The sequence below is a fragment of the Pristis pectinata genome, chromosome 15, assembly GCF_009764475.1.
Source record: "Pristis pectinata isolate sPriPec2 chromosome 15, sPriPec2.1.pri, whole genome shotgun sequence".
Classification (NCBI taxonomy): domain Eukaryota; kingdom Metazoa; phylum Chordata; class Chondrichthyes; order Rhinopristiformes; family Pristidae; genus Pristis; species Pristis pectinata.
This window is the reverse complement of record NC_067419.1, coordinates 12713139-12733200: the sequence shown is the minus strand read 5'-3', so window position 1 is coordinate 12733200 and position 20062 is coordinate 12713139. Positions and strand designations below refer to the sequence as shown.

The window sequence follows — 20062 nt, the reverse complement described above, 5'->3', positions numbered from 1 at the left end:
CATTCCCAATAAAAATCAAAATTTCACCGCGACTTCAGGAACGTTTCAAAAGAAACACGCCAACCTACTTTCATATCTGAACATTATGTTGCAGAACATTTACACCCAGGTAACCTGCTCCACACTGATAACTCACTGAAAATAAATGTTGCCCACATTTTATTTCTGAAGTCCAAAAGGCAAATCTGATACAAGTGCATGCAGTTGTGTATTTCTGTAGTTTTGGGGGCAAATCATTACTTGCAGAGATGCAAAGCGTTCTTCCACTTCTCACACAGAGTATTTGTAACAAGTGACAATTTGCCAAATAAATGTGTGCTGTTGTAAGGAAGATTGTGGTGAATAAAGCAGTGAATGATATTTTAATTGTTTTTCCTTTAAATAAGAGAACTGCTGTTCATTCAAAAATTTGTGTCTATAGCACCTTATTGCATCTTTTCCATGAACCCTTTACTTGAAGATCACAGCCCCTTGTGTTATAACTGTTTGATGTAAAGCTTTCTTGCAAGTTCAGTGCTTACAACATAGATGTCACATCCTGAGGAAAGGGGAATCTTGTGTATTTTTCCATAATTAACGGTTGTTCACAAAACAATGAGAATGCACAATTCCTTGTTACTTTATCAGCAGTTCATTGCAGAGAGAGAAAACCAGATCAGCTCCTATCTAAAAGAGGAATTTTATCCCCATATCTAACAATTGCTTCCACCATTCTTGTTGAAACCAAAAAGCTCTCCCCACAAAAATCTTCAACCTTTCCTTCCAAACACACCTCTACAGTTTATTACAAAGTAACACAGCAGAACATCCACTGTCACATGTAAAGTTTAATCAAATCACCGAGTATCAAGGTAGTCTATTAAGAAGGAATGCTTCACTCAACATAATGAGTTGGTTTTACTTCCTGTAGGTCATGATTGCAGACTTTCAAAGGGAAGAAAAGATTTTATGGACACAAGAGGTATGATTTAAGCATAGATCCTATTTAGAAACACATTGAAACTCCACACCGATTCCAACAGGAGGATCTAATAGAAGTGGCAAGAGGGTGGTATACAGCTTTATCATAAATGGGTGTCAGAAATGAGCCATGCTTGTTACTTTATATCCTGATCAACTAATAATGTTCTGTTGCTCTTTGAATCCTCAGAAATAAATCTGATCGCCTGCGTTCAGCTTTAGATTCTACCATTCGGCCATGCTCCCTTGCACACATATCTGACCTAACTGAGTTGGGCAGATGTCAGAAGCAAAAGATTCTCATCTGACTTTCAAGTTAAGCCGAGAGACTGTCTGCTCCCTCAGACAGATCTAAAATGTCCTGTAGCACAAGGGAGATCACTCCAATCTCCAGCCAATATTTAACACTCCACTGACAGACTAAAGCAGGTTATTTGGTCTTTACCTCTTTACTGTTTGTAGGACTGTATGCAAATTGACCGTCACATTAGACTTCCTCTTTACAATAGTGACAGTGCTTTAATAGTGCTTCATTGATGGTGATGCACTTTTGGGGGAGTTCTGAAGTTGTGAAAGGTGCAACATAAATACCACTCCTTCCTATCAATGAAAGGAAAGTAAGTGAGGCTTGGCAAGACCACACAAGCGGGCAAGAGGAAGAAGATGTTGGTGAAACAGCAGGGCCAGCCAACTGCCTTCATTATGTGAAGGTCTAGACAGTGAAAGCCTCCGACATTCTCTCCAGCTAATGAGCAATGGGAAGTTAACAGAAGCTGCATGAACCCAAAGGGGCAATCGGTATCCAAAACTTTTATTTGGAGCGTTCTGCTCTGCGCTTAAGCTGTAAGCAATTTGTTCACCACAACAAATTGCACAGATTTCTGCAGTAATTAAAATCCACCAGACTTTATACAAATCCATTTCTAATGTTCAGGATTTTTGAAGCTTAAGATATTTTTAATGCCTACATATTCATTTATCGAATACTTCAATGATTTCATAACTTAAAAGAACTGAAGCTTGGCCAATTGAGAATCACTGATATGCTAAAAGAGAGCTGTTGCTTCTCCCATGCGACCCACGCACTCCTGCCAATTCAGCGAATACAATGGACTTGGAAGAATTTTTATCCTAGGATAATTGCAGCATGCAAACATTCTTTACCCTCCAACTGTACAGTACTCCATCCAAAAAAAATCACCCCTCTAAACAAAAAAAAGGCTCCATCATTTCAATAATGATTTTCCCAAAGGAATCACTTGTAATGAACACAGAGCAAAGTACCAAATAATTTAATAGAGTTCATCAAATCACGGCACAGTACCGACTTTAAGATCAGGGTTGCTATTTAAAAACAAAATTGCCAGGGTTCTAGGCTACAATGATAACAATTCTGGACCCAAACCCTGGACATTTGATGAGGGTTTATGGTTTTGACTAAGTAAACAGTCATGGGATTTTTATTTTAGAATAGTTTTTGAAATATTGGTTGACAGAATTAGGTATACTTTACCGTGCAGTCCTCGAGCATTGGACCATTAAACACCTTAATCTGAAATATGACTTCAAACTTGTTGAATATCAAATCCCAAATGATGCTTACAAAGTTCTTGACCATTGGTGGATTGAGCTGATAGATTTAAATTGAAACTGTAAGAGGGATGAAAAGATTCTTAAGTTTCCAAATGAAGTACTGTGCTTTCAACATGGAATAACTCTGTATTGATGTTTTTTTTTAAAAGCAGGCCCAATCCCTCTTGGTCGCAGTTTGATTTGGTGCCAAAACAGTAACTGCAGAGTTTTGATGCCATGCAGGGATCTGCACCATAATCAGGGAGCAGTCAGTTTATTACAGAGGTTGATATCAGAGTTGGTGACACCAAATTTCTGAATGTGTAAGTTCTGTTTTCATTTTTGTTAATACTTTTCTGACACATTCTGAGAGAAATTAAGCTCTTTAAATACAACATTTAAAATATTGGTAGGATGTTGCTTTAGAAATAACCTGTTTTTACATGTTAGGATTTCTGGATTCTGGTAGAAGAACATTTTTAAAGGCATGGTAACTCTTGCTGAAACAACTGATCTGACACTGATAATTAAATTTTACTAGCATGGAGTCTCATTCCTTAAGAATTTTATTATTATTATTATTGATTTTTTAAAATAATGAATTGTTTTTACTTTTTCTCTCTGGCTCCCTTATCTTTTTATCTAATGGCTCTCCTTCTGATCAGTCCGTTGGAAGCAGAGTGAATCTAAATCTGGCTCTCAGCAAGCAGGGACAATTTACTCAGAGACTATTTCAGGAATGGAGAAAGCACAACAGAAATTACAGCAACTTCTGCCGATATTCGCAGGGCAATTCCTCGAGACAAATGCAGTATGTGGAGCATAGTTACATGAAAATTACTGGTGCAAGATCAATCCCAGTTCAATCGCTCGGCTTGATTGACAGGGGCATCAGCCAATTTGCTCCACCTTGGCTGATTACACTGTCACCAATAAGCACTCTTTGTACTCTGGACCTGATTTGTCATTGAATTAGTTATTCTAATTTACACAGCCCGATGCAGATTCTTTACTTATTCTTGCACAGCATGTGGCATCAGTAACAAGGTCATCATTTCCTTCAAACTGCTTGCTCAGCCATTTCACTCAGCAGCTATGGGTCAGCTACATTGGTGTGGGTTTGCAGTTATATCTGGCTAGACAGACATGGACAGCAGATGTGACCCAGATGCCACTCAACAGCAAGCAGATAATCACATTTACTGATGGTTGGTTTTTAATTCCAGAATTATTTAATGAAAAGAACTTAAATTCCTCAGCTGGCGTGGTGGGCTTCGATCTCATGCATGAAGATCAACTGCCTTCGAGAGCCACACTGGCATCCATCACACTTTCAAACACTGCCGTCCACTTCACAACCATTTGCCACTCAGCACAGATTTTCCCCATAATACTGAGTCCAGCTCCCTTCATACCACGTCGATATCCCCCCCCACCCCACCCTATCCATCCGAAAACAATCCACCCCATCACCCCTTCCATACCAGCACAATTCAACCCCCACCCCCTCCATCCCAGGATAATCCATCTCCTAATTAATCAAACACATAGAGTGCAAGAAGGGAAAGACCATTCCTTGTACAAGGCTGATTCAAGAACGCACGAGTCATAGTGACGGATTCACAAAGCACAGAAACAGGCCCTTCAGCCCATTGAGTCTGTGCCAACCATCAACCACTCATCTGCACTAATCCCATTTCATTCTCCCCACATTCCTTTCAACTTCCCCCGACTCTACCACTCACCCACAGTGACCAATTAACAATTAATTGGGCAGGCATGGTAGAGTAACGGTTAGTGCAACACTATTACAGCGCCAGCGACCCAGGTTCAATTCCCGCCGTTGTCTGTAAGAAGTTTGTACGTTCTCCCCGTGTCTGCGTGGGTTTCCTCCGGGTGCTCCGGTTTCCTCCCACGTTCCAAAGACGTACGGGTTAGGAAGATGTGGGCGTGCTACATTGGCGCCGGAAGCGTGGCGACACTTGCAGGCCGCCCCCAAGAACATTCTACGCCAAAGATGCATTTCGCTGTGTGTTTCGATGTGCATGTGACTAATAAAGACCTCTGATCTCACACATCTCCGGGATGTGAGAGGAAACACATGGAGTAACAAGGAGAACATGCAAGCTCCATACAGTCAGTACTAGAGGTCAGGATTGAACCTGGGTTGCTGCGGAGCAGTCAAGCAGCAGCTCCACGACCTGCATCCCTGGACCGCCCAGGGACTTTGGGCCTTTTATCATTAAATGCTCCACAACAACTCTTTAACACCCCTGCATAGATGTCACTCAAGAAATACCCAAGTCAGAGCCTCAACTGAAGGCCACCTGTAGAGACTAAACACAGAGTACAGACTTACACCCACAGGTGGCACTATGGCTCGTTTTTCATAACTGGGCTTGGCACGTAATTTACAGTTGTTTTCATTTTTAATTCCCATTTGAAAGAAAATTAGATCCACTTCATTACACCTTTTATGCAAGTGGATTAGAGAGCAGTCCCAAAGGAGGACTAATTGGAAGAACTTTAGTTACTGCAGTGATTTTCATTCTCTGACTGCATCCGTTTAATTCATCCTGCATTATGATTGCCACAGGGGAACGGAAATCAGGCTCCCTCAGAGGAGGAGTTCTCTCTGTTGAAGAATGAAGGTCATCTCATTTTCTCCTTCATGCTCCAGTGTCCTACACACAGATGGGGTATATTTACAGGCATAGTGCGATTCTGAGAGCTTGCTTTTGAAAACAAAGTCTGCGCTGATGCTCTGAGATGTTGATAATGTATGGAGCAACAACCTAACAAAAATATCTCTTGGCTAGGGTGTGTGAAACTTGGAATCCATCTCAAGATAAAGGGTCAGCCATTTAGGACAGAGATAGGAAGACATTTCACTCAGAGAGCAGTGAATCTTTGGGCTGTGGTGGTCCAGTCGCTGAGGTTATTCACAGAATGTCAATAGATTTTTTTTGTTATTAGGGGAATCAAGGGATGTGGGGCTAATGCAGTCAAATGGCACTTAGATGAAAGATCAGTTATGATCTAATTGAATGGTGGAGCAGGCATGAGGGGCTAAAATGCCTGCACCTCCTATTTCTCAGGAGTTTATTTAATCGCATTTCATGAAACCAAATTGGAATCGGCGCAGACGTCATCTGAGGGGTGCAGAGAGGGAAGTGAGTGGGAAGTGCAGACCCATACTGTAGTGAGCGAGAGAGAGAAGGAAGGAAGACAGGAGGATGTGGACAACTCAGAGTCCCTCCTCATGGGACAAACAGCCCATCCAATGAATCAATCTTGTAAATTTTCTCTGCACTCCCTTTATGGCGAGTATAACCTTCCTTAGGAAGACCAGATCTCTACACAATACTCCAAGTGCAGTCTCACCCAAGACCCCAGTAAAACACCTTTACTCTTGAACTCAAATTCCCTTGCTCCACACGTCAACATACAGTCTGCATTCTGAATTGCTTGATAACCCTGCACATCATCTTTCAGAGATCTGTATACATGGACACCCAGGTTGCTCTGAACAACAACACCTTTCAAACTTTCCCATTTAAAATAATACTCTTTCTACTTTATTTAAAATAAAGTGATGTTCTCATATTTCCCCTCATTATATTCCATCTGCAAGGTCCTCGCCCATTTGTCTAACCTCTCAGCCTTGAAGGTTCTATGGCCACCATCCCCCATAAGTCTATGTCAGAATGTGGCCAATAATGTGTTGCCCAATCGCAATACTGATGCAGTCTGTGTCAAAACCTCAAGTGGCAACCTTATACCTCTGTCGACCCCCCAGCTCTTTATCGTGTAGCGGTTAGCGTAATGCTTTGCAGTGCCAGCGACCCGGGTTCAATTCCAGCTGCTGTCTGTAAGGAGTTTGTACGTTCTCCCCGTGACCGCATGGGTTTCCTCCGGGTGCTCTGGATTCCTCCCACATCCCAAAGACATACAGGTTAGGAAGTTGTGGGCATGCTACATTGGCGCTGGAAGCGTGGTGACACTTGTGGGCTGCCCCCAGAACACTCGACGCAAAAGATGTATTTCACTGTGTATTTTGATGTACATGTGGCTAATAAAGATATCTTATCTTATCTTATAAATGGAAACTTCCAACAACTAAATATCAGGAAAACCATAGCCAACATCTTTGATTCTTCTCATAAACCTCCTGTTCCATAACCACCGACTCCACCCCTCTCTTTGATAACTGAGGCTGGACCAGAGTTTACTTCAAAATGAACTGACGAACATGTCTTTTCTCCACTGCCAAGACTACCAGCAAGGCCCAGTAGCAAGGCAGTTAGTACTGCCGCCACACAGCTCCAAGGACTCGGATTCCACCCTGACCTCCGCTGCTATGTGTGTGGAGTTTGCACGTTCTCCCTATGACTGCACGAGTTATGCCCAGGTGCTCTGGTTTCCTTCCACATCTCAAAGATATGCAGGTCAATAGGTTAATTGGCCACTGTCAATTGACCCAAGTGTGTAGGCAAGTGGTAAAATCTGGGGGAAGAGGGAAAGAGTTGAAGAAAACGTGGGAGAATAATAAAAAATGGGATTAATGTAGGGTTCGTGCAAACAGGTGCCTGATAGTCATCGTGGATTTGGTGGACCAAAGGGCCAGTTCCATGCTGTATGGCTCCATGACTCTAATAGATTACACAGGAATAAGTGGATTTTGGGGTGCAGTTGCTTATACAGGATACTAAATGGGAAACTGGTGCTTTGAAACAGTCTTGATGTAACTCTACTCCATTCTTGTCTCTTCTTATCTGTTGTTGAAAGTATCATCCATGTTTTTGTTACATCAAGACTGCTCCAAAGCACCAGTTTCCCATTTTGTATCCTACATTAGTAACCACACTCCAAAACTGACCTGCACTGGGCCCTGTTCTCCATCACTGAGCTACAGTGACTCCTGGCCCAGCAAAACATCAGTTTTAACATCCTTCTTCCTGGTTTTCAAACCCTCTTTCTCCCTGTAATCTCTGCCAGCAGAGGTCTTGGTATGGCCTTTTCACCCCATGTCCATTGCTCCAACATTGACAGCCAGGCCTTCAAATCACCAGGTCCAAAGTAATTCCCCTCAAAGCCTCTCCCATTCTCTTACACTCTCTGCTCCTTTACAACACTCATTAGTTGTTCTAAAATATATGGTGCAGGTTCAAATAACAATGTTCCTATCAAGCATCTTTCACTGCATTAGAGGTGAATTGTTGTTGAGATACACTAGAGCACTACTCTCTAAAGAACCACACTTAACACTAAAATTGCATTCACAAAATCCACAAAGTTTTCCTGCATTAATATTAAATGTACATTAAAAGTGATTAAATCATGAACTCTAATAAGAGCAGTACAGTAACTGGAATGTATTGCATTAATAATTTAATTCTACAATAACTTGATAGAACTCACATATAAAACATACTCCAGTACATTTTCTTTTCTGTTTTATGTCTTGTTTTGTCTATGAAAATTAAAGTTTGAAGCCTTCTAACCATCATTTAAGCATATCTCACAATGCAGGTCCAAGAAATGTAATTGCAGTACTTTTTGACTGTAACACTTTATAATATCATTTTAAAAAGTCATTCAGAGGTAGAACACACTCTGCAGACATTTCTTTTTAAAAATCACAGCAAACTGCAGAAGTAGATCGCCACTGTGCCTATTTTTCTTTTTTGCATTTGATCTCTGCCTCCAAAAATGTAACATTAATGCAGGGAATCTGGGTGAGTTGTGCGAAGATGGGGCCTTGTAGACAGCTTCCCTGAACAGTTAATACTAGAATCATGGGAACCTGGGTGCTCTGAAACAAGTCACTTCAGTCCAAAGAATGGTTCAATGTTTAAGAATAAGTAGTAATAAAAATACAGAATTTGCTGCTTTCTTACATGAGTGATAGAGAAATGGGGGGCTATGTGGGAGGGAAGGATGAGATAGATCTTAGAGCAGGATAAAATGTCGGCAAAACATTGTGGGCCGAAGGGCCTGTACTGTGCTGTAGTGGTCTATGTTCTATTCTTCCTCATCTTTCTGAATACTGGAGGCTTCCTTTGTTTAATCTTCCAAAACACCAGGAGTTTGCAGGAACCCTTAACTCAATCCATTCCAGGGCTTCTAAACAGTGGATTTCCTTCTTTCCTTCATCTCTCCTTCCTTGTACAATACTCAAGCCACCAAAAATCCAAGGCTGGATTTAGCTAAACCAGCCACCGTTTTATTCTCTTGACCCCTGGTGAAACTTTGAACAATGACATTTCTCTGTAAATGCATTTAACACAATATAACCAAGGAAATTTCAAAAAAAGACATGTTTCAAACATTTACTGCTTTACAGAGCAGTCTGGTTAACATTCAGTCATTTGAATTTGTCTAGAACACTGCAAGCATGCCTTTCATGCGGGCAACAGCCTTTGCCTGGCACTGTTATAAAGGGCAGCACAAGGACACAGTTAGTAGGTCACAGATCCAGTGACCTGAGTTCCGACTTGACCTCAGGTGTTGTCTGTGTGGAGTTTGCACGTTCTCCCTGTGACTGCATGGGTCTCCTCGAGGTGTTCCCGTTTCCTCCCACATCACCAAGAGGGGATAGGTTAATTGGCCACTCTAAAGCTCAGTGACTGAACTTTGGGGGGAACTGACAAGAACGTGGGGAGAATAGAATGGGATTAGTGTAAGTGGGTGCCTGATGGTCAGTGTGGACTTGGTAGGATGAAGGGTCTGTTTCTGTGTCACGTGACACTACTGTGATCAATGTTTCTCAAGAAAGATCACATCTAACGAGCAGCTTCTCAGTCTCTGAGAAGCTTCTGAGCCCCTTCTTAATTTCAATTATTTACTCCCATCATTGACTTGTTCCCAAAACTAAAACTCATTGGATTAAACAAACAATGGCAGCACACAAATGAAATAAGCTAAGGGACATAACATAAGGTTGCCCAGAGCCTCGAAGTTGCCCAGTCTGTTTAAAGAACACACCACAAAGTGACCTCAGTATGACAAGGCATGTATAGTGGTCACTCCTTCCATAACATCCACAGGCACTGGCTAATTAGGCAATGACAAGATGAAGTAGTGGAAGCTTTAGAGAGGGTGCAGAGGAGATTTGCCAGGATGCTGCCTGGATTGGAGAGCATGTCTTATGAGGATAGGTTGAGTGAGCTGGTGCTTTTCTCTTTGGAGAGAGGGAGGATGAGAGGTGACTTGATTGAGGTGTACAAGATGATAAGAGGCATAGATTGAGTGGACAGTCAGAGACTTTTCCCCAGGGCGGAAATGGCTAACACAGGGGGGCATAATTTTAAGGTGATTTGAGGAAGGTATAAGGGGGATGTCAGAGGTAAGCTTTTTCCCCCACACAGAGAGTGGTGGGTGCGTGGAACGCACTGACAGCAGAGGTTGTGGGGGCAGATACATTAGGGACATTTAAGAGACTCTTAGATAGCCCTCTATTTTTCTATCATTCATGTGGCTATGTGGGAGGGAAGGGTTAGATAGATATTAGAGCAGGATAAAATGTCGACACAACATCGTGGGCCTAAGGGCCTGTACTGTGCTGTAGTGTTCTATGTAGTCTTCTTTCATGTTGGTCCCCTTGTCTCAGACATACTGTTGTTTAGGATTCAATTTGATCATGGTGGTGCTAATGCGTCAAATTCAGTGACGACCAATGAAGTCCCTCAGCATAGATTCTGAGCCACTCTCAACAACACTTCCAAGTGATATCATTTAAAAGCCGGGGGGTGGGGGGGTGTGGGTGGGGGGGGGGGGGGCGCGGGTGCGACCATCCACAAGTCTGCTGATGTCTGGTCTGATGCTGTGAGATTTCATGGGGTCCAGAGACGAGGCAGAGGATCACCAAGGTTCTTCCTCCTGACTATGTACCACCCTACGACCCGCCAGTTAGATGGGATGAGTTCAGGAATTGGACAGGACAGAGGACTCTGTGACGCCAGGTACAGGGAATGATTTCCTGTGACTGAATGATGTTCTGTGCTTAGCTACTCTGTGGGATCACATTCACAATGATGGCACAAGTTCCATTTATTAATGAGGAGGGCATTGCAGAACTGACTGGACTAAGTTCATCATTGGCATTTTCAGATCCACTGCACAGGTCGATGCAGAATATACTCCGATAGCAGGCTTGACACATCTGAGTGACTCGTTAGGTAGTTTCAAGGTGTTGCATTTTGGCAGATTTCCTTCCTTAAAGGTCATCAGTTAACCAGATTGTGTTTTTACAACAATCTGGTGGTTTTAATTGTCACCATTAAAGAAAGTAGCTTTTTTATTCCAGATTTATTTAATTAACTTAAATTAAATTCCTCAACTGCTGTGCTGGGATGTGAACCATTCTCTGGATCATTAGTCCAGGCCTCTGAACTACTCGTCCACTAACATAACATCACAAATAATTCATTCATGGATATGTCACATTCTGTCCCTGCACTGAACAGGGAATTAAACTATTTTCTTTCCAACATCGACAGGGAATTTGTTCAGTAGGTACTGAGAGGATTAACGGGAAATATAAACTAAATGTAAAATATCCACTGGGAACTGGTCTATTCACTTCCACTCCGTTTAATCTGAGTTGTTATGCTGCCTCAAATTTCATTCTGTCCTGCTCATTTTCCTCCCACTATATCTGCTACATTCCCAGAGGGATTGGAGAAAAGCATGTTTTAATAAAAATCTTTTAAGGAGAAATATTCTGGTTCGTTTTCTGCAGATTGTTTTCAAGATGTGCAATTCTATTCAGGAGTAAGTGAGCATCAATGTTTAATGTCAGCATTTAGCAGTAGGTATTAATATTAATTAGCTGTTCGGAAGATTGCAAAACGTAGGCACTTTATGTAAATCCATCCATGTCAGATCTCAACACCATTCAAATTACCATGACCTTTTCTGGAAATAGAAATTTGCATACTTCTATATAACAAGTGTTTCTCAGGATTTGAAACATGCAGTGGGAGGAAGCAAGCCAATAGCATTAAAGTGTTTTAATTGAATGGCCCCTTGTACCAGTCAGAGAACCATGACATTTGTGTACTATGGACAGATCTGGGAATAGGACTCTGAGTTTTAAATCATGGATTGTCCTGGAGTGAAGAGCGACCTCCGATTTTTCTTTCTGCACTACCAACCATCTCTTTACACCTTTATCCCCTGTCCACTCACCTCTAACAATATTGTGGTTCATTGAAAGACTTATTATCACCAAGAGAGGACAACCCACGTCTGTGGCCTCTGATAAGGTGAAGGTCTTTGATTCAACTCTGAGCTGAACATCCAACATCATAACATCACAAAGAATGCCCATTTCTTCTTCTGTCCTTTCATCTCTACTCAGCCTGTCAGTCAATGAATCCCTTAGATTGTGGTATTCTTAAAATATTTAGACTTCTCACAATCTTGTGAAAATAAAAGCTAATCCAATGCAATTGCCTGAGTCGCACTCTTTACCAACTTCCTTTTACTCATTGCCTATAATAGCATTCCATCTTTCAATACCTTATATTTTAAGTTCTGTTCCACAAGTTTAAACTTTTTTCTGGCCCTGTCCTTCCTCTTCTTCGTATTCATATCCTGAACAATTCTGCCCCTGGTCTTTTGCACATACTCGTCATCTGTGCTAACTCCTATCCAAACTCCACACAGTGAAACTCTGGAGCTATGTGGTAAGACACCAAACTAATATCCAGAGGCCAGCATTACTGATCTGGGTGTATAAGTTTGTATTTCACTATAGCAACTGGGAAACCTTCACCACTCTGTTTCCACATCAAATCCTCAATAAATGCCATTTTGAATCCAATCCTTTCTTCACTACCCTAAATATCTCCTTCCTTTCTTCAGATATAATTTCAGATACCAATTTCAATAAACTATGCTGGAAATACATATTCCTTTAATAGCCATACCATGATTAATTAAGCAAGTTTGCAAAAATCAAATTCATCACTAATCCTCGGGTATTTTATTGGTGAAACTTCTGAGAATATTTTTCCCTGTCTTGAAGTGCTAAATTAATGGAATCTTAGCTCTGATAATGAGTCGAGGAGCTGGATTTCAGGGTGAGGACAAGCTCAGCCAGGTGGAGGAGAGTGTTAGCGGAAGGGGGCTGGTTCTGTCTCTGGTCTTCTAGGGCGAGGACAAGTTCGGCCAGGCGGAGCTCTGATAATCCATCCTCCCTTTCCCTCACTCCGGAGTCTGGTACCAGAATCTCTCGATGTTCCCGCGATTCTGCATTGCAATTGGATCCGCTTCTGATTGCATTGTACCAGATTAATTCAGCACATTCACCAGAATATTAACAAGGCTCTGAAGGTTAGACACTGAGGACAGATTCCATAAACTAGCCACATATTCCATGCTGATACCACTTTGAAGGTCAAGGAGTGATCTGACTGATGATCTTGGGATTTTGAAAAGAACTGGTAGAACAGATAGATTGCTATAGAATCCAGGATAAGAGAATCACCCTAAAATCAGGAGAGAAATTAGGAAATATTCCTTCATGCAGAAGGTTAGAATTCTATCTCACAAGAAATAGTAGATGGCAGCTCACTAAATACTTCTAAATCTTAGATTGTATGAATGTTGCAAGACATGGACATAGAGCTGACATGCCTGTACAGAAGTGAGATACACGTCCAACACTGGATGGTGGAGTAGGCTTGGGGAGTTGATGCCTAATCTTATGTCTCTGTGATGCCTGCATATTAATTTCTGCTTTCGTTTTGGCCTGCTACCAACTTCTCTAGCCTCAAGTTTCTCTGCGATTGTTGAATGTTTTCAACATATTCTCATTATAATCAATCTATTCAACAGTGCTCTTTTCCCCGGGTAGTTCAATAGCCAGCTCTTTGAAGATAAGGCATTAAATCATCTGGCCAATACTTATCCATCAGCTGAATCACTAAAGCAGATTATCTCCTCATTTATCTAAATGCTGTACAGGCAATCCTGCTGAGCACAAATCCTACATAATAACAGCCACTACACTTCAAAAACACTTGTAAAATGCTTTGGGCTGTCTTGAAGTTGCAAAACACCCAAGTTCTTCCTAAAGTGTATTTGTTTTACTTTTTTTTTGTCATCACGCTCATTTCACACAAAGCAACTGAACAAACCCACCTTGACTCTATGGAAACGAACCACATCACCAATTTTGTAGATTTTGGGAAGTAGATCAGCATTCCCGTTGAAAATCACACAATGGAGCTTTCCTTCCGAAGGGTCCACGATGGTGACTGTAGTACAGTAATCTGCAAAAGTGTAATCGCACTCAGTTAAAAGGGAAATATGGAATATTTCTTTATGTTATATTATTGAAGTTAAACTGAGCAAGAAATCCTACTTTTTTTGGTCAGGGGGTTCATAAAACGCATGCTGCTCTCGTGTGGACAAGATGATTGTGCACCTCTTTGTGGACTGTGCTTTTAACAAGAAGGTCCAGAAAAGGATGCGTGGGTTCTTGTTCTAGTTTGTCCCCATCAACTGAGTAACAGAGGACTCTCTGATCTATGGATCATTCTCATGGACACACATCAATACCAACACTGAGTGCTGCTAATAGATCATCAACTTGGTGAAAGACGTACTTTGGTTCGCCCGAAACTTGCTGGTCTTCAGTGCAACGAAACGTCCAGAAATGAATGTCACTGACTGGCACATTCCAGGCTGCAGGAGTACATGCTCTGGGACGTACTGAAGCTCGGTGTAGCCAACGGAAAGGATTTGTGGAGAAGGACTGGACTCTGAGGGGCTGGGTCCTGCTTAAAAGCCTCTCAAATACTTGTTCAAAGAGGCCACGTAAGTGGCATTGGTGCCTTGTAAGTAGAATGTACTGATTTGATGGCACAATGAATGTATTGATTTGATAAGACTATGAACAGAAAATAAGACTCGAACTGATTGTGTCCATTTCATGCATTTTTTTTGTGAGTAAAGTTTATTTTCGAAAGAAAAGCGATAAAATTGGGACAAAACCTTAAAATGAGATGAGTGATCATGCAGAAGGTGGTCACTCCACGTGGAGAGTCATGGAAATCTGCAAACATCTCTTTCCCCAAGTTTGGATCACCAGGAGATTTTATAACTGCAGTTACAGGTTTTTGTGGGATAAGGTAAAAAGATCAGAGGAGCAAGTCAGGCAGACAGAGTTAAGAGTTGCTGTGGTGAGTAATACGAGCACGGGAGTGGGAAGTCTCATTTGCCGTGGTAAGGATCACAAGAGCGGGAAGCAGTTTAAAAAGGCAGCTCGTTTTTCTAGTTCTTGTTGCTGTGGTGAGTTGATAAGCCTGTTGATTAGCTAATTGGACAATTAGGCAGGAGCTGCCAATAAAAAGAAGTTAGGGTCAAGTGGAGCAGTCATTGTGTGAGTGGACAGCGTTAGAGTGCGGAATTGAGGCAGAGCAGGTGAGCGGAGGCCTCTGGGAGGTTCTTTCTCTTTCTTTGTTATTTGTTATTTTCTTTGTATAGAACAGTCAGGGCAGAAGTGTGCTCCTCCTGTAGGATGTGGGAAGTCAGGGAGACCTCCAGTGTCCCTGATGACTACACCTGCAGGAAGTGCGTCCAGCTGCAGCTCCTTACAGACCGCATTAGGGAGCTGGAGCTGGAGCTGCAGCTGGATGAACTCTGGATTATTCGGGAAGCTGAGGAGATGATAGATGGGAGTTACCAGGAGGCAGTTACATCTAGGGTGTGGGATGTAGGTAGTTGGATGACCATTGGGTGACCGAACGGGAGGGAGAAAAGGAATAGACAGTCAGTACAGGATACCCTGGTGACCATTTCCCTTGATAATAGGGGTATCATTTTGGGTACTGTTTGGTGGGGGGGGGGGTAAGCGGTGGGGAATGAATCACCGGAGGGGAGCCACAGCAGCCGGGTCTCTGGCACGGAGTCTAGCTCGGTGGCTTAGAAGGAAGTTGGGGGGAAGAGTGATAGGGGATTCATTGGTTAGGGGAACAGACAGGAGATTCTGTGGACAAGATAGAGACTCCCGGATGGTATGTTGTCTCCCAGGTGCCAGGGTCAGAGACATCTTGGATCAAGTGCACAATATTCTTAAGGGTGAGGGTGAGCAGCCAGAAGTCATGGTACACATTGGCACCAAAGACATTGGTAAGATAAAAGGATGAGGTCCTGAACAGCGAGTTTTGGGAGTTACAAAGGAAGCTAAAAAGCAGGAGCTGAAGGGTAGTAACCACTGGCGTGTGGCCAGGGAGGGAAAGAATCGGAGGATAAGGCACATAAGTGAGTGGCTGAAGAGTTGGGCAGGGGTTCAGATTTGTGGATCATTGGGGTCTCTTCTGGGGTAGATATGACCTGTACACCTGGGACAGGTAACACCTGAACTCGGGAGGGACCAATGTCCTTGCCGGCAAGTTTGCTAGAGCTATTTGGGAGGGTTTAAACTAGGTTGGCAGGGGGATGGGAACTGGAGTGTTAAATTAGAAGATGGATCAGTTGGCGTAGAAGTAGATGCAATGTGTGCAGAGAATGTGAGGAAGGATAGGCAGGGGACGGGGCGTAAATGCAGTCAGTTAGATGGGTTGAAACGTGTTTACTTCAATGCGAAAAGTGTTAAGAATAAGGGTGATGAACTTAGAGCATGGATCAGTACGTGGTATTAGGACGTTGTGGCCATTACAGAGACTTGGCTGTCACAAGGGCAGGAGTGGCTGCTTGAGGTTCAGGGGTTTAGATTTTTCAAAAGAGATAGGGGGTGAGGTAGAAGGGGTGGGAGGGTGGCATTGCTAATTAGTGACAGTATCACAGCTGTAGGAAGGGAGGACATCATAGAGGGATCATCCATTGAGTCAGTGTGGGTGGAAGTCAGAAACAGGAAGGGAGCGATCACTTCAGTGGGAATATTCTATAGGCCCCCAAATAGCCACCGGGACACTGAGGAGCAGATAAGTAGGCAGATTTTGGAAAGGTGCAAAAATAACAGGGTTGTTGTCATGGGTGACTTCAACTTCCCTAATATTGATTGGCACCTCCTTAGTGCAAAGGTTTAGATGGGGCAGAATTTGTTAGGTGTACAGGAAGGATTCCTGACACAGTATGTAGACAGGCTGACTAGAAGAGAGGCCATGCTGGATCTGGTACTAGGCGATGAACCTGGTCAGGTAACAGATCTCCCGGTGGGCGAGCATTTTGGGGATAGTGATGTCAACTCCCTGACCATGGACAGGACAGGAGCAGACATTATGGGAAAGTAATGGGGAGAGCAAATTATGATGGTATTAGGCAGGAACTTGGGAGTGTAAATTGGGAACAGATTTTCTCTGGTAAATGCACTGCAGAAATGTGAAGTTTGTTTAGGGATCACTTACATGGGGTTCTAGATAGGTTTGTCCCACTGAGACAAGGAAAGGATGGTTGGGTGAAGCAACCATGGTTAACAAGAGAGGTGGAAGCTTATTTAAGGTTAAGGAAGCAAAAATCTGGTCAGGTCTCTTGAGAGTTATAAGGTAGCCATGAAGAAACTTAAGAAGGGACTTGGGAGAGCAAGAAGGGAACATGAGAAGGCCTTGTCAAGTAGGGTTAAAGAAAACCCAAAGGCATTCTACACTTATGTGAGGAACAAGAGAATGACTAGGGTGAGGGTAGGACCGCTCAGGGATTGGCGGGGGGGGGGGGGGGGGGGGGGTAGGTGGGCAATGTGTCTGGAGGCGCCTGAATGAATATTTTGCTTCTGTGTTCACCGAGGTGAGGGACTTAGATGAAGGGGAGGTTAGCGTAGAACAGGTAAATGTGTTGGAGCATGTTGAGATTCAGAAAGAAGCAGTGTTGGAGCTACTAAAAAGCATTAGGATAGATAAGTCCGCAGGGTCGGACAGGATATACCCCAGGTTACTATGGGAAGCGAGGGAAGAGATTGCTGGAACGTTAACAACGATCTTTGCGTCCTCCCTGGCCACAGGAGCGGTACCGGAGGATTGGAGGATGGCAAATGTTGTTCCATTGTTCAAGAAAGGTAAAAGGGATAATCCTGGGAATTATAGACCAGTTAGTCTTATGTCAGTGGTGGGCAAACTATTGGAGAGGATTCTTAGGGACAAGATTTATGAGCATTTGGAGATGCATAATCTTATAAGGGATAGTCAATATGGCTTTGTGAAGGGCAGGTTGTGCCTCAAGAGCCTAATAGAGTTTTTCAAGGAAGTGACAAGACAGATTGATGAAGGTAGAGTGGTGGATGTGATATATATGGATCTTAGCATGGTGTTTGACAAGGTTCCCCACGGTAGGCTCATCCAGAAGGTCATGAGGTATGGGATCCACAGAAAATTGGCTGTGTGGGTTTGGAATTGGCTTGCCCACAGAAGGCAGAGGGTGGTTGTAGAAGGGGAGCATTTGACCTGGTGGTCAGTGACTAGTGGTGTTCCACAGGGATCTGTTCTGGGACCCCTGCTCTTTGTGATTTTTATAAATGACTTGCATGAAGAAGTGGAAAGGTAGGTTGATACGTTTACAGATGACAAAGGTTGGTGGTGTAGTAGATAGTGCAGAAGGTTGTCGTAGGTTGCAACGGGATTTAGACAGGATGCAGAGCTGGGCAGAGAAGTGGCAGATGGAGTTCAATCCGGAGAAGTGTGAAGTGATACACTTTGGAAGATTTAATTTGAAGGCAGTGTATATGGTTAATGACAGGATTCTTAGCAGTGTGGAGGAATAGAGGATCTTGGGGTTCTAGTACATAGATTCCCCAAAGTTGGCACGCAAGTTGATAGGGTGGTTAAAAAGGCATATGGTGTGCTGGCCTTCATTAGCCGGGGGATTGAGTTCAAGAGCAGAGAAGTAATGTTGCAGCTCTGTAAGACCCTGGTTAGACCACATCTGCAATACTGTGTTCAGTTCTGGTCACCACATTATAGGAAATATAGGAAGGATGGGGAATCTTTGGAGAGAGTGCAGAGGAGATTTACAAGAATGCTGCCTGGATTGGAGAATGTGTCTTATGAGGAGAGGCTGAGCAAGTTCAGGCTTCTCTCCTTGGAGAGATAGAGGATAAGAAGAGACGATAGAGGTATATAAGATTATGAGAGGCATAGACAGAGTGGACAGTCAGCAGCTTTTCCCCAGGGCGGTAATGGCCAATACTAGAGGTCACCTGTTTAAGGTGAATGGAGGAAAGTTCAGGGGGGATGTCAGAGGTAGGTTTTTTTTTAAACACAGAGGGTGATGGGTGCCTGAAATGCACTACTGGGGGTGGGGGGGGGGCCGATACGATAGGGTAATTTAAGAGACTCTTAGATAGGCATGTGGATGTAAGAAAAATAGAGGGTTTTTGGAGGTGAAGGAGAGAGGGGAATAGATTGAATGAGGATAAGGTTTATATAGGTCGGCACAACATCATGGGCCAGAGGGCCCATTGTGTGCTGTACTGTTCTATTTACAAGTTAAATGAGTGACAGAGTTGGCTCAAGATGCCAAATAGTCCAACGCCATCCCTATGTTTCCAACTGTGTATTCAAACAAGACTTCAATTCTCAAAGCTGCCAGAAGTTCAAATCTACACACAGACTCTGAATGAAAATGGGGCTCAGACAGCTATCAATGGACACACATACTCACCTATAAAAGCACTAACAATTAATTTTAGATCAATTAGATTTTGCTGTATGTAAGACACGATTTTAAACCAAACTGAGGAGTGATGGTGGGTGTGAAGAAAGATGGGTCTGTTTTGCTCAAAAGCTCTTTATGACATTGAAAACTAAATTAACCAAGTTTCTCCACCTTCCACCCAACCTTTCAGTCCATCATCTTCCAACTTCCTTCTCTGCCATCCTGGCACAATGAAATCCCAAACATCAGGACTTGAAACGTGATAGCTGCCTCACTCTCCCTCAAAATTACCAGTAAATACCAGGCAATGCCAAGCACCAAACTCTTCTACATTTGAAGCATGAATGCCTACTTCTATGGAAAAAAAATCCCACAGAAAAGAAGATGGAATTTCAGCTTCAACCTTTTGTGCTACGTAATTAGTCAAAATGCCTGCCTGTTACGAGAATCTGGTGGTTTACGTCATTAAAATTCTCAGGCACAAGACTTATTTCACTCTTTCATGAGACTGGGACATGATAAGACTAGGATTTATTGCAAGAAAATAACTGCCCTTGAACCTGCTGGACCAGTCAGGAAATTGAGATGTCACTGAAGCACCAACAATATTGCTGCAAGCCACACTTAAGTCAGATCAAGATGTCAAATTTCCTTCCAAACTGGATATTAGCAAACACTATTTCACTTTATCACAATCTAGTAATTTCATGGTCACCACTACTGATAGTGGTAATATATTACAGATTTACTTTAGCTTAATGAAATTAAATTACATGGTAGGATTTGAACTTGTCTCTCTAGATCAATCATCCAGGCTTCTACATTCCTAGTACAGGTTGAAACTCTTTAGTCCTGTATCCTTGGGACCTGACTGGTGTTGGACCACAGAAAATCTGGACCACAGAAATTTCCCCCTCATCATCTTCCTCTG

At 42.8% G+C, this 20062-nt stretch overlaps 1 protein-coding gene across 3 annotated transcripts in view; it reads right to left on the bottom strand.

Moving 5' to 3' along the window:
* pot1 (protection of telomeres 1 homolog) overlaps positions 1-20062 on the bottom strand; it is a 266060-nt gene that overhangs the window by 75717 nt on the left and 170281 nt on the right. For all 3 annotated transcript variants that reach the window (XM_052030226.1, XM_052030224.1, XM_052030227.1), the window contains exon 8: positions 13684-13814. In XM_052030226.1, coding sequence (XP_051886186.1) covers positions 13684-13814 — 131 coding nt within the window. The remainder of the gene's footprint in view (positions 1-13683; positions 13815-20062) is intronic.